Below are 15,623 nucleotides of genomic sequence, written 5' to 3' on the forward strand. Positions count from 1 at the left end.
TGAAAAATCAAGACAAGCCTATGCCCTAAAACCTCCATCTTGTTGCATACATATTACTATATTCTAAAACCTTAAAGTCTAAATTTTCCACTAAGTGATATAACACACTTCTATTCAAACTGCACATTAACAATCTCAGTTCCATCACTCAATTTTGGAAGCCTTTTCCACAGCCTCAGGTCAAATACAGTTTTGCTGTAGGTCAGTGCCTGTCAGCACAGAAAGCCTGAAATTCTCTGTGCCCAGGGTTCCAACACTCCTGTCCTGTCAGAATTGGACTTGTTGATGCATGAGGATATATGATGTAGTGCACATTTCTATTCAACAGACTGTGTCTTATTCATGGATTCTTGTGCCTTGAAGGGGGTATCATTATGTCTGACAGCACCTACAGTGACATTTCCCAATATTAGCTGTAGCTTATACTCTTCAAAAAGTTAGAGCAGTCCACTGATGTTATGACACTTGTCAGGTATCATTGTCCTGGTTTAGGGCAATTTTGGGAGAAAACCGCTGAATGGGGTCCTTCCAGAAAGCAAATTCAAACAGCCCCTCCTCCAACTGGTTTGGGAAAAGGATTCCTTGGAGAAAAGTGGAAAAAACTGTTTATTTAACAGAAACTGATTAATATTAAACAATAAAACCTCTCGCTGTTGGAAGAGATGGCAAATCCAGAAAAGTCTTTTTCATGTGGTGTAGCTCGGCTCGCTCAGTCTCTTATCAGTCCCTCCGGCGCTGGAAAGTGCCGAGGCCCAGGCCCCGGTGGGCCACAGGCGTGAGCTCCCAGGGTTTGTCTGGGTTTTCAGTCCAGAGCAGGTTTGAACAGATCCAAGGAAAAAGGAAAAAAAAACAGTCCAGGGAATTTCTCTGCCTCAGCTAGATAAAAACTATCTAAAAACAAAGGAGAGCTCTGGCCCACTGTCTGTCTGTGCTGCAGACAACACAGTCCAGAGCAGCATGCACGGGACTGAGTGCCATTTCTGAAAACAAACTGCGCGCTTCTTCTTGTCCCTCCCCACCCCAAACCTTCACTCTCAGAACCAGTCTTAAAGGTGCAGAACTTAATATACAACATAAACAGAACAGACGATTGGGGATACAAGCATCATAAAGTCACCCCAGGACAACCAGGTGTCGCTCACCATGCCAGGAGTGATGTTTGTGTTATAAATGAAATGCAGCCAAAATTTATCAATAACCATTTTATTAATAAAATTTGCAAAATAGAATTTTGCAAGCAACCACAATCACTGTCAGCTTCGAGCCTGGGGTAGACTCTGGGTGAACTCTGAATCAGCCTCTGTTGCACTGATTCCAAGTTCAAGCTTGTCTTTTGGAGGAGTGAGCTTTTATACAGTTTCTACAGCCTGAGGCTGTACAGTTCTTTCTCTCAGGGTTTGTTGCGTATTCATATTTATTGTAGGTTTGTTAACTAGATTTCCGAGAAGAGAGGAAAGGTTTGAGTGGCTTTACGGAACTGAGTTTTGAGATGTATGATTTGGAGATATTTTCTGTTTGGTTTGTTAATGAAGTTCCACGGGAGGGGGAGAGTTATGGGAACTGAGTATTGAAATGCATGGTCTGAAGATCAGTTCGGTATTAGGTGCAAATCACTAAGTCGTTAGTACGCTGATTTTGCTTGGGTGGGCCTTGTTATCCTTGGTGCCATTCTGGTTTTTTTGCAAATTACCCTTTTCCTTTGGCTCCTGGCTGTCCTGTTGCAACTCCTTGCTATGCATATGTGTTTGATACTTGTAACTAGTTTTTATTTCTTCTTACTGCTTATATGCATATACAATAAAACACAAATTATACAACCATATATTACATTTGAAGTTTATGGTCGTTAATGGTCGTAATGGTCGTTAATGGTTGTTATCTTTTGTGTATCTTCTGTGATACTCCCAGTCTCTTGAGATGTTTAGTTAATCGTGCCTTGAGCCATGAAGCAGTCCTTTGAAAAGAAACTTTATTTCCCTTCCCCCAGGGCAAAGGAGAACAAGACTGACTAGTTACAAAAATATTTTAACCTTTGTATCATTTCCAACATTAGGACAGCTGTACATAGTAGACAGTTTTTGTAGAACATCTCAAATAAAAGTGGAGATAAAAAATTAATTTAAATTCATCTACCGTTTCATCTGTACAAAGTGATTTATTAATGCATGGCTTGTTTTCTCCAGATCGCTACAATTTCTCCGGGGATAGCATCATGTGAAAACACTCTAAATACATTGAGATATGCAAATAGGTATGGAAAATGTTATTGCTTATAGATATATTGGCTGTTGATCACTGATATTTGAATATTGTTGTTCCATGGTGTATAATTATTTTAACTACTTGTAAAATTTTAGTGTAGTTTAGTTGAATTTCTTAATAAGATTCAACCCAAAATACTGATTACTGATTCAGGCTCACATTTAATTAAATTTGTAACTTTTTACAACCATTACAAGAGAATCAAGAGAAACTGCATTTAAGCCATTATCCAGAAATGGATATAGTGGAGATTGCAAGGAAACTGGGAAATTCCTCTCTTAGTTTTGTTCCTGCTCTGGAGGTATCACCTCTTGCATTAGGGGTAGGTAGTTTTCATGATGATTCCCTGGGATGTTAGCTGAAATACCTTTCTGCAATGTGATTTTTCATCCCCTTGGTGGAATTGCATTCAGTTGCCAGCATGTTTATTTTATATGTTTGATATATCATATATATAGATATATCTCAACTAGCTTATTCTTAAGAAAATTCAGCAATTGCTGGGGCCTAAATTTTATATTTCCCAACTTCAGGCAAATATCTGAGACCCCTAAATACAGTCAGCTAATCCAACAGTGACATAATCAGTGGAGAAGAAGTTAGTGCCTCCAGAGCCTGATGCATCATCTTTGAGACCTGTACTACTCTCTGAAAGTGTTTGTCTCTTCAGTCAGTGTGAAAGGAGCCTTCCACAGCTGCAGTTCTATGATTAATGTTTTGGGAGATGGGGTCCTGCATATGCCTGCAATCAGACCCTGCACTCCAGAGACCCACCCACCACTTTGCTGCAAAGAACAAAGGAGGCAAACAAGTTTCTGGGCCATCAGAAAGCATGGTTTTGGCAGAAGACGTTACCACCTAGTGGTCTGCTTGCCCCAGTGAAAGATAGGGCAGAACCACATCCTCCCCTGCTTTGTTTCCCCTGCCCCCTCCCTGCAGCTAGTCACTAATTGGGCACAAAGGGCTATTAGGATAATTTATCTGTTCCTCTGGGTATCCAAATGTCTTTCTGTTTGGATCAAGTTAGTAGCAAATCTGCCTGGCTTGAATCAGTCTATGTGATTTCCTTCCTGGTGAGAAGGGGATATCTAGTCCCCTGCTTACAGTAACATAATGAAGGATGTCACATTAATCAAAACGAGTTGTATCTTTCTATCCCTTATAGAATACATATTGCTGAAGTGACTTCAGAAATGGACACTGAAAAACAAATACCTATTCCTAGTATGCTAAATTGGTGTGCAGAAACCATTTCTTTCCCTTGATGTTAAATTTATGTTTTTACAGGGTTGTGCTGGTTTTGGCTAGGGTAGAGATAATTTTTTATGCCTATCACTATAAAGTTGCTTCATGTGTTTTGTGTAGTATTTTAATTTTTTCTACCAATATATAATTTTCATAGTACAAGTAGTTTTTAGGTGCTGAACACCAGTGTCTGTGCAGTGTAAGATGAGGCAGTATAGAATTTAAGGTACTGTAGTGGTTTGATATGTTAAAAGGATCAGTTTAATGAAATGTAATGAATGTAGAGCAAATTTTATTAACTGCACAGACTGAAATCTGGAATTACTCTTCTGAAAACACTGCTATTATACTCTCCTGCAAATTACCATCACTGATTTTGCTCAATTTTGTTAGTGATCTGTAACTATTTGCAGAAGATTTAAATGTCATCTTTTTTAATGTAAAAATAATTTTATTGTAAAACTATAAAAGAATGCAAAACAGTTATTTTAACTGTATTTATGAGATCATTTTCTTTTAATTTGCTGCTGCATTTTGCTGCTGCAGAGTAAAGGAATTTGGAATTAGTCCTTCAGACATTCCCTTCTCACAGGGTAGTGGCAGTCACTCTGATCTCTCTCCTTATGAGTATGACAACTTTTCTCCTTCAATCACCAGGTCTACTTCATTCTATATATGGAATATTTATTTTTTACTTTTTTTTTGGCAATGTAATTTTACAGACAAACCTTTCATTAGTCCCCTTGCCTTGAGTCACACATACTTTTATTTTGTTTGTCTGGTTATGGTTCTGCATGATCTGCAATCATCTTCCCATTATTTTGTTCACAACAACCACACTCTGTATCCAAGCTTGCTAATTTCCTTCATACGTTAAAAAAAAAAAGCAATGTCACCTTCATACATTTAATGGACCAAATCTGACAAGTCTGTGTTTATGGAAATTTGAATATAACTAAATAAAAATTAAAAAAATTTTAATACATATATATTTAAATAACTTTTAATCATTCCAAAGATGAATGAAATATAGTTTCCATTGTAGTAAATATATGCTACTTCAAAAAGAAATTACCCTTAAAAATTAAAAATTTGTTCTAAAACTTGCTATACTTGAAAAGTTTGATGTCTCTGTTTCATAAGCATTCTTTTAAATGGGCTTTTTTTTATAGAATCATTAGCAATCAAACTATTTTCATGCTGCAATAACCTTACATTTTAATGAGATATTTTCACCTTTTAAATTATTTTAATTAAAAGATCTATTTATTCTCTGAGATAGTTGGCTGCAAATTATTATTTTCTTCAGAATTCTTGGTGGATTTGCTTATAACATCTAGTAGGGTACTGAATGACTAATTTTTTTAAAGCACAATTGTGTGCACAGAAAAAAAAAGATGGTCAAGTTTAGGATGCTGAATGAACTTTTCTTTCAAATATTATTCCTTACTGAGGAGTTAATATTGAGGGTCTGGACATTTATGCCCTCTTAACAGTTAATGAGTAGTAAGATTTCAATCAAAAAAATGCCTCTTGTGAGATGGACTGCAATCCACCTGCAAGTAGTTGAAAGTCTGTGCTTTTTAGGAGCTAACATCTTTTTGTCACTGAAAGTACATTAAATTTGTGAAGCTGAAATCAGCATCCTTATTAAATTAAATAAATTGTGCATAAATGAGCTTTATTTTTTGTTCTATTTTGAACAAGAAGTTACTAATTTACAATTTAAATATTATCTGAATGTAGGGTGAAGGAATTGATGGTTGATCCGAGTGCTGCAGGAGATATCTGTCCTAGTATACACCATGCTCCCAATCAGATCGATGACTTAGAGACACAGTGGGGTGTGGGGAGCTCTCCTCAGAGAGATGATCTCAAACTGCTTTGTGAACAAAATGTGAGTGGTTTACAGCATTGTATGGAAAGAGATGATAAATACAGTGGTAAAACAAATCCACAGTAATGTGTATTTGTAGCCCGTTAGCAATATCATTAAGTAGATACAGCATGCCTTTTAACCTTTTCACTTTATGCTATAATGTTCATTCCCACATACACAAAAAAAAAAAAGGTTTCTTGAATGGTGAAAGAAGAATGTTTTACTTTTCCTTATCTTCCTTGCAGATTAGGGCTTTTAATATCTAGGCAGGGTCTGTTCTAGGCACTCACATTTTTAGTGTGCATTTTTCCAGTATAGCTTGATGTCTTATTAGTTAGAAGTAGCCTGGGAAATGCATCCATTTTATTTAACACTCCTATGGTTTTGACCATTACTTTTCCTGCATGGAACCCTGTTTCAAGCGAGTTTGTCTTTATGTTTAGAAATCTGGCTACCCATCATTCCTCTTCCCAACATCCTGATTTTCATGGAGTGAAACCCCCGAGCAATGTTTGGGAGAAAGGCATATCATGTTCCCAGGATGTCTCCTTGGGCTGCATGAGTGGAGAGCTGGGATTGATAGGCATCTTATAAAGGGCATATTTTTTCCCTCACTACTGATTATTAGCTCCAGTCTTGGTTCCTTAAATGTTCAAGTTGATTTGTGAAAATGCTGATGAAAGGTACAAAAGAAAAATCTTTATTACCCTAAATTATTTTTCTCCACTCTCTGCCTTTTCAAACACCTCTATATGGTGTTTGCTGTATTTCTTGTTTTAACAGCTGTCTCTTCTTCCAGGATTTTATAAGAACATGCTAGTGATTCGTAGAGCTTCCCACTGGACTGTCCTTACAGCCAGATATCCTTTCATATCATACTTTTTCCTTGTTCATGTGGAATTCAATTAAGCTTTTCAAGGTGTTTTTTAAAAGATTTTAAAAGCACAGTATAAGGAACCATACTGTTTTGCTAAAACATTAATTGCAACCTACCTAGTGCTTTCTCTTTTTATTGTGATTAACTATTTATGTTTAAAGAAGTCCCATTTGTCCCAGTTTGTAAATCCAAGTTGTGCATTCTTCTAATGTATTCATCACAACATACTTTTTGGATTTTTTACTTTACATTTGCTACACTTTTTTTCCAAAAGGTTAATTTAATTTTGATTTCCTGAAATGCATTGAATGTAATTGCTGTTCTCTTTTTTGAAAATTGACACAACAAAAAGCCCCAACAGAAAACAAGTTTTCTTATTTAAACTTAATAGAAATTAACATTCTTCCCTTATGAATTCCTACTCCCACTATTTTGACTTTGTTTTGTTTTTTTTCATGCGGAATATTCTGTTTTCCAGTATCCATTAGGGTTAGTGACTGGAAATTTTTAATGAATATGAATTAGATTTAACTCTGTGAACAGTTTAAATTTATTGCTCTATCCACTCATTTCTGGACACTTTCTTGTTAGAAAGTATTATTTTTGACAGGTTCTGCTTTCTGCATATTTCTTTTCATGATCTGTGATTATATTCAATATATTTCCTGTAGCCACAGTTCTTTTGAGTCTAACAAGCTTAACTATTGCTTTTAGGAAGAGGAAGTTTCTCCACAGTTGTTTACTTTCCATGAAGCTGTGTCACAAATGGTGGAAATGGAAGACCAAGTAGTAGAAGACCACAGGGCTGTCTTCCAGGTAAAAGATGGAGCCTACCTTGTTTTATCCTAATACAAGAATTCAGGTTTTGCCAATGAAAGTGCATACTCTTGAAGATGTAGGATATCATCTAGTCATTCTACTGCTTTCAGAGATTTCCTAAACAGACTGTCGTTATTGTAAGAAAAGTTACTATTTTCTTTTTACTATTTAAACTATTTACTATATTTTTTGTGTTAGTCCTTTTCCAGCATTAGTGACTGTTTTTTCTAGTTGTAGGGAGCTTACTCAGATTGGTCTCAAAATTTTCAATTTCACTGTCTAGTCTATGCTAGTATTCCTATGCCAAAGCTGGCAATTAATAGTAATGTGTCTATATAGTAATGTCCCTACATCAGCACCATTTCTGTGTGGTCATCTCCCTCTAAAATACAGCAATACTCCCTCCAAGTATTTTCTCTAAATGTCTTTCTGTGACATCTTTGTCTGAGATACTGAGATCCAGAAAAAACAAATATATTTCTAAGTGTCTGTTCTCTTCCTTTTTGCAGATACATAAGGTTTTCATTTGCTACTACTCAGGGTCTTTGAAAAGAGTAATGACCACATTGTGTAATGTTGATGAGCACCACAGAGCCTTCTATATCTACAAAATAAATTCTAATATGTACGAGTTACTAGTTTTCAGAAGGAAATGTGAATTGTTTCTGTTCATAACCTTAGAATCTTTAGTCAGGCTGTCCATTTGGAGCAGCTCCTGCAAGAAAATAGCAAAACATTAAACCTGTAGGGAATACACACGTTGTGTTTTGACACTGGCCCAATGCCAGGCACCTGCAAGAGTCACTCGATCACCCTCCCCTGACACAGCTGAGCAGAGGAGGAAAAAAATTGATGAACACTTCATGAGTGAGATAAGGATTGGGAGAAATATTTCAAGGGCAAACCAGACTCAACTTAGAGATACAAAGTGAATTTTATTACTAACAGAATCAGAGGAGGATAATAAGAAGTAAAATAAGCCCTTAAAACTGCTTCCTCCCAGCCCCTCCTTCCTTCCCACTGACAACACAGGGAGACAGGGCGTGAGGGTTTTGGTCAGTTCATCACCGAGATTTCCTTCTGCTGCTCTGGGAGGAGCCCTTCCCCTGTGAGACCGTGGGGTCCCTCCCACAGGAGACAGTCCTCCACAGTTCTCCATTAACTTCTCCGGCTTGGGTCCACTCTCATGAGCAGCAGCCCTACTGCACCTGTTGCAACTTGAATTCCCCCCACACAGACAGGCAGTCCTTCCAAAACTGCTGCAATGTGGGTCTTTCTTTCCATGGGGTGCAGTCCTCCAAGAACAGGCTGCTCCAGCCTGGAAGCAGGGGCCCCCTCTCTTCACTGATCACAGCCTCCTCCAGGCATCCACCCACTCCGGCATGGGCATCTTCCCCCGCAGGCTGCAGGTAGATCTCTGCATCCCCCATGGACCCATGGGCTGCAGGGGGACAGCCTGCTTCACCATGGACATCACCACGCCCTGCAGAGGAATCTCAGCACTGGAGCCTGGAGCACCTCCTCCCTGTCCTTCTCCACTGACCTTGGTGTCGCCATGTTGTTTTCCCTCACATTTTCTCACCTCTTCTCTGACTAGAAGCAAAAACCTCTGACTTTGTTTTAATTTTCTTCTTAAATATGTCATCACAGAGGCGTTACCAACCTCTCTGTCGTGGTTTTAAAGCATTAGCTAAAAAAATCACTAGAAAAATTACTCATTTCTTGCTATGAGATATGGATTAGAAGAAGACCAAAACAGGCTTAAAACTTAAAAGGAATAAAGAAAGTTTATTAACAAAACTACAAGAATAAGAAACCAGAATAAAACCTCCAGGAACCCTTTTTCTCCACCACACAACTATTCTCTTGTTTACATGACAACATAGAGACAAAAAAACCTGGTGGTTAAAACAATCCCAACTTTGCTATAGTCTTTTCATCAGTCTTTGTAGACAAAAAGAAGTTCTCTTCTGCCAATCTATAGAGTTTTTCACAAGAAAAACATTTTTCTCATGGCTTTCTATTTCTCTGATGCCAGCTGCCCAGAAAACTCTGCCATCAGTTCTCCCATTTCACACCACTCTGAGGTGTGTTATGGGCCATAGGTCAAGGGGTGTCATTTTAAGGATGAGTTATTTAAAGGCAAAAGTTCTCTTCATCTGTCTCTGTGATCATTTCTGGAAACAGAAGTTTTCTCTTTGCTTCTTAAGGGCCACAAAACTTCAACAACTATTACTTCTCTGTTTCTGTTCCAGCATCTTGTAAGATCACAACTACTTCACCATTTGCTTAAATCCACACTTTGAAATACTCCATTCCCCCCAATATACTCTGTCATAAATTAAAGGAGTTTTTTCAGAACACTATTGTCCATCTCCATAGTTTTGGCAAAAGAATATTTCAGCTTATTAAAGCATCTCCTTATTTCTCTCCCCTATCTGAAACTTAATTCCTTTCTTCACTGTCTTTGATAGTTTATGTTGTCTCTTTACCTGTTGATCACTCTCTTTCTTCCTCTCTCTCTGGAAAAAAAAAAAAGATTAATCTGCAAGTCTTACTGGGTAGTGAAAGAGTTAAAATCTTGCCCAGGCTTTGTAGATGGTTCTGTGATCTCTGCCAGAGCAGCAGCTGGAGCTGTCTGTGATGGAAGATTTTTTCATGGCTGCTTTGGAGAGTGTGGTCACTGTCTCAGCCCGCCCCATGTCAATGGCTTTCTCTCTCCTTACTCAGTCTCTGGTGAATCTCAGGAGCAGCAAAAACTGCAGCCGAGCCTGGGACTGTATAAGGCTCAGGTAGCCTTCTGAGAGCTTAGCCCCTCTGGGAAGGAGCTCCTGCCACCACACAGTCTTCATCCTTCCTGCCTGGGAGCTGCTGGAGTCCGGCTCAGCCCCCTCCCCCCTAGGCCGGACAAGGCCGGGGGTGGAGTGGGACCAGCCGGAGGTCTGTTACCTTTCACAGCCGGAAAACAAAGAGACAAATAAATTCCCGGCCTTATGTCTTAAGGTGGTGTTCACAGGTTGAAATCACTTTTCAATGGTCAGAACTACTGTCAATTCTCAGAAATGGTCAGTTATTGGCCAGGAGAAAAACTCCCATCAGCCTCCAGCAGCCTAAACTTCTTTAGGTGTTTCTCTTTGTTTCTTAAATATCAATCTATCACACTCTAATTGGCCCAGTTTTAGCCAGCAGCATGTCCATCTTCAGAGCCATCAGCCATTGGCTCTACCAGACATGGTGGGAAGCTTCCAGCAGCTTCTCACAGGAGCCATCTTTGTGGCCCCCCTGCTGCCAAAAACCAGGCCATGCCAAACCAATACAACACATTTCCTAAATTCAGGTATGTAACTTAGTGGAATATTGATATGTGTTCATGTAATACAGTTATGATGCTAAATAACATATTTTATAACAGATGCAGATATTTAGTTATTTTGAAACATTAGCCCTGAAGTAAAGTATGCAAAAGTATGGAAGTCATGCCATATGCCATAGTTGTGTCCTAATGCTTGCAACTTCTGGAGAGACAAACTGCATTAGGTTAAGATGTTGCTGCCTCTGTGTGTCCATCTGGCCTTATGCTGAAGATTACTGCTCTTCACAGCAGTCATTAGAAGGAAATGTGTCTGAGTGTCAGCTACTTTCATCTGCAGCATTACTTGTTAGTTTATGCCATGGGTGAAGATGGGTTGCACGAATACAAAATCTAAAAGCTGTAACATGCAGAAGTTGTCTTCTGTCAGCTTTTTCCTGGAAGCTGTTGATTTTGGGATACAAAACATCCTATCCTAACAAAAATCTCTAAAATAAATTAACTGAATTAATTGTACTCAAGACATCTTGATCTTCCCTTGTTTCTTGGATATACAAGTTTATGTTAGATGACGTGAATCTTATCCCAATGTGAGAGCTCCATCTGTCCTGAAAGGCAATAAAACATATACGGGGTTTGGACTGTGCTTTCAATATCACCTGAACTATTGAGCAAAGAGTGAAAGACTTAATTTTAGTATTTCAGGCTCAGCATGCATAGAACTGTCAGCTGCTTACTTTTTTTTTTTAATAAAAGCATTTCCAAGGAGATCAATTTCTCTAATCACAGCTTTGCATGATTCTGTAACCTTTAAGTGCCTGGTTGCATTCCTCTTTGCTGCAAGACTTTTTTCTTTTTTTTCCCCCTCTTTTTCTTTTTTTTTTTTTTTTTTTTATTTGTAATATTCAGAGTGCAAAGATGCCTAAGATCTGCTTTAACCATCTTTTACAGTACTCTTATCTGTCTGGAGAGTTAGCTCTTCTTTTATACAGTTTCTCTCAAAACTGGTTTTGAGTATGGACAGAATTATTTTGGCTCCTTGGCTGTAATAATGACACAATAATGATTATTGTCAATGGCAACCAGCCCATACTTAAAATTGAAGTCTGGCTTCAAAGTTTGATACCTACCTAAGGGTACCTAACCATGAAATAAAGTTCTTAATTTCTTAGTTTTACAACCATCTAATGTTCTGAATTTGAAGAGACCTGGGGTAGCTGGGGTTTGTCTGTTGCTGTTATGACCATTGGAGTTAAGAAACTATGTAGAAAACATACAATTTTGCTAAATTAGGAATAAGGATTCATTTTAGGATTGAAACATTATAGTGAGGTGACTAGACAGTAAAAGTGTGGCCATCTTGAGAAAAGGAGTAATTCAGCTCATGAATTGTCTTGAAACTTGCATTGAAACTTTGTTAATATATTTAGTTGAGTTTTTTTTAACTTTTACCTAGGAATCTATTAGATGGCTGGAAGATGAAAAAGCTCTTCTTGAGATGACAGAAGAAGTAGACTATGATGTGGATTCTTATGCTACCCAACTTGAAGCAATTCTAGAGCAAAAAATTTATATTCTGACTGAACTTAGAGGTAGATTGCTTTTAATCACTTTTGTGTGCATTTTCATATGTCATGGACACTTGCAGTAATAATGAGGAGATAAAAACAGTGTGGTTATGTTTTGGGGTCTTTTTTTGCCTTATGCTGTCCTGTAATGTTCTGAGAAAGGAACATTTATTTAAGAACAAGTTCACATCTGTATTCAATCCATCCTAGTTTAATGGAAGAGTCTGCTTTACCTCCAGGAAGTATAAACTTGATCCTGTAACTTTGGGTTGTTTTGGGTTTTTTTTCTTTGTTCCAAAAGAATAATGTAAAGAAAAAGAAAACTTGTTGTTGTTTTTCAGTCTGTGCTTAAGAGTAATGTTGAGTTCTGAGTAGTGTGGCTTTTAGCCTACTTTTTTCCTTAGCAGCCTTTCTGTCAAAATTTTGTCAGCCTCTCTTTGTTTAAAAACAAACTGCAAATAATTTTTAGTTACCAAAATGGACTCTTTCATTTGTCTTTTAAAATCAGCATGTCACCTTGGTACCTCATGGAGATTAATTTTTCATTTTAGTTTCTCTATTTATCTGCATTCCAGCAGATGCTATGCTGGTTTATTTTGGAGTTTTTTATCTGTGTTAGAAAACTCTTTATAAGATAAATTCTTACATTTTACTCAGTCTGGGTATCTAGTGTAAGTTAGAATACATCAAGTAAATCAGATGTGGCCTGCTTGCTTTGTATGCATGTATTGGTACCAGTATACTTTAGCAAAGAATTTGATGTACATTCCTTTGTTTCTTATGGATGATGGCTTCCTCCTCAGGGAAAGACAATTTGAGCAACAGCAGAAAAAATCCAGTTTAGGTGACTTCCTGTTCTTCCATAACTTATTAAATACTGCTTTTGAAACAAGATACTGGAGATAAAGGATATCTAAACGATCCTTGCATCTTTACAAATAGCATGATACATGTATAGCTCTACAGGAGGGAAGAACTGTTAAAGCTTCTTTCTCCCCATAACTTTTCTGTTATGCTCATGGCACATAATGGTCACTGAATATTTCAGCTTTTAGTCCTATCACTTTGAGACTGACTTTTTTATGCTGTCAGTTTTGTTTCCTTCTTCCCATTCTTGGGCATAATACTGTGGAACGGGAGTGGAGGAGGAATATAAATAGGAAAGGATGACATACCTCTTTTCTAGGGTTTCTCCTATTCTTGCACTAGCTATGATGAAAAAAATGATTGATGCATTTCTGTTTACTTCCAAAATTTAATCAAAAATGCTTTTCACATTCATCGAAAAGTTGTTATAATAGAATCACAGAATGGTTTAGGTTGGAAGGGACCTTAAAGATCATCTCATTCTCCTCCCTACCATGGGCAGGGACATCTTCCACTAGACCAGGTTGCTCCAAGCTCCGTCCAACCTGGCCTTGAACACTTCCAGGTATAGAGCAGTCACATCTTCTCTGGGCAACCCGTGCCAGTATCTCACCACCCTCACAGGGAAGAATTTCTTCCTAAGAAGAGACAGGGGTAACATCTAAGAAGGGACTAAGTTGCTATGCTATTTGTTTGTATGGTAAGTATTAAGTTTAAGCTTATCTCAATCCTCTTGTAGTTTGTATCTTCAGCTATTTTTGTGGAGTGTTTGTTTTACATTAGGGACAGTATGTGTGGCATCAGGCCTTAGTTTCAGGATCTGTGTTGACCACAGGCATATTAGTATTCATTCTCTCTTTTTCATTAAAGATAAAGTGAAATCTTTCCGGGCAGCTCTACAAGAGGAGGAACAGGCCAGTAAACAGATCAACCCAAAAAGACCACGTGCCCTTTGAAAGGAGGCCTCTGCTGCTAAAGGAATCTATGAACCTGTACTGCTGTAGGACACATATGTTACAAAACCCAGTGGTTGGAAGAACTCAACTACTTGAAAGTGTAAAAATGTTAAAAATGTCCTGTTTATTACTCATCTGAATTATATTTTCAGTTTTGTGTGAAATGCTCCTATGATGTCTACAAAATGCTTCTAGACCAGACAGTACAACCATGCAGGGTTCAGATCTGTGAAGCACTTTGTTTAAAATATTTCATTTATTCAAATTGTAAATTTTATGTTTGGAAATATTTGCCATGTTTTTAATAATGAAGTAGAACTCTGACAATTGAAAAGTCACAGTATTTACTTTTAACTATGTTCAGTTTTGTTATAAAGACCAGTTGTGCAGTTTTAAATTGTGTTTGCTGCATGTGTACCTCACTAGTGGTTTTACATGTCTTCTGCAAACAGCTGTGCTTACTTCTTCCCATTCTGTGCCTTGATGAAGGCTACTTAACCCTAAACATCCTCTTTCTGAAGCACAGCCTTAATAAACAGCATTCATATTTGTCAATATAAATTGCTTTTAGTGTGTGTATATTTTTAATGCATTTTGAGACTTGTTTTTGGTGGCTAGTGCATTTCACAGCATGTGCTATATCCTTCAAACAGGAACTGCAAGAACTGTTAGAGTGAACATACAGCTGGACTTTCCATCCTGTTTGTAAACAATCTGAAATTTAGGTTTATTTGAATACCATAAAGAATAGCTATATAATTATAACATTTTCTCTGTAATTAAAAAAGAAAACACACAAAAAATAAAAACTAACAAAGAAATACATTGGTTGATGTATAACAAAGGGTAATGTTGAAGTACTGAGGAGAGTTGTACCTTAGAGTAATACAGATAGATATACAGTGTGTGGTATGGTGTGATAATGCTGTCAGAATAAAGGTACCATCTGACCTCTGCATATGAATAAGCCTACTGTCAAAATTCAGGGATCCAGCTAAAGAAATACATATTGGCCTTTCACATATTGTTAAAATTTGGCTTTTGATGCATGACTAGCTTATATGTACATTAACTGTAGTTTGCAGATAGTTTAAGTAGCTCTGATTCTTTAAAAAAAAGTAGCTAATGCCTATTTTTCCCTTTGTACATTACCAGCAGCTGAAAAGTGAGGTGAAATTGCATAATTTGAGGATTTGCACAATATCTCTACCTAGTACTAGTAGAAATCCAGTAAGTACCTGAATTCTCACAAAAGGCACCATAGGTATCAGCACTTTTTAGGTGGTGGCACTCACATTATTTTTGCAAGTCAGTATCCAAAAACAATTAACCTTTTGTGTAAGAACTTCTTGCCAAATTAAGAACTTTAGACCTCTCAGGGAGTTCTCCCCATTTCCAGGAGTTCATATCAGCAGACTTTCCCTTGGAACTGTTTAAAAATTACTTTTGTAATTCAAACCTGTTTGTGCCAGGCCTGGAGAGAAATAAAGGGAAGGCAAGGAAAAGAGTTTAATGAGCCAGGAATTATTGTAGCATTTAATATATGTATCTCCCATAGGAAGGTAGGGTATGGGAAGCTCTTGTTGCTTTGTGGTTAAAAATCCTCTTGTGTGTAAACATTTAAAGTGAAACAATGTACATTTTACATACTGTGTTTAATAAAATAAGCTATTAAATGAACTACAAATGAGAATTTACTTCTATGAAAGTTCTTTTCCACTTTGGAAAGGGTTTGATATTGCAAACACATCTGAATTCCACTTTTCAAAAGGCATCTGATTTCAGAATGAATATTTACTTCTGGAACTAACTATTCTGTACAAATTTGTCATATAGGACC

The 15,623-nt window shown here is 37.4% G+C and overlaps 1 protein-coding gene across 1 annotated transcript in view; it reads left to right on the plus strand.

Annotated features, from left to right (window-relative positions):
* Positions 1–15,413, plus strand: part of LOC131591493 (kinesin-like protein KIF2A) — a 114,252-nt gene extending 98,839 nt beyond the window's left edge. The window contains exons 16-20 of the mRNA XM_058862262.1: positions 2,184–2,251; positions 5,254–5,404; positions 6,978–7,079; positions 11,849–11,984; positions 13,698–15,413. Coding sequence (XP_058718245.1) covers positions 2,184–2,251; positions 5,254–5,404; positions 6,978–7,079; positions 11,849–11,984; positions 13,698–13,783 — 543 coding nt within the window. The 3' untranslated portion in view covers positions 13,784–15,413. The remainder of the gene's footprint in view (positions 1–2,183; positions 2,252–5,253; positions 5,405–6,977; positions 7,080–11,848; positions 11,985–13,697) is intronic.
* Positions 15,414–15,623: the final 210 nt, after the last annotated feature.

This window comes from Poecile atricapillus, chromosome W (genome assembly GCF_030490865.1).
Source record: "Poecile atricapillus isolate bPoeAtr1 chromosome W, bPoeAtr1.hap1, whole genome shotgun sequence".
NCBI lineage: Eukaryota > Metazoa > Chordata > Aves > Passeriformes > Paridae > Poecile > Poecile atricapillus.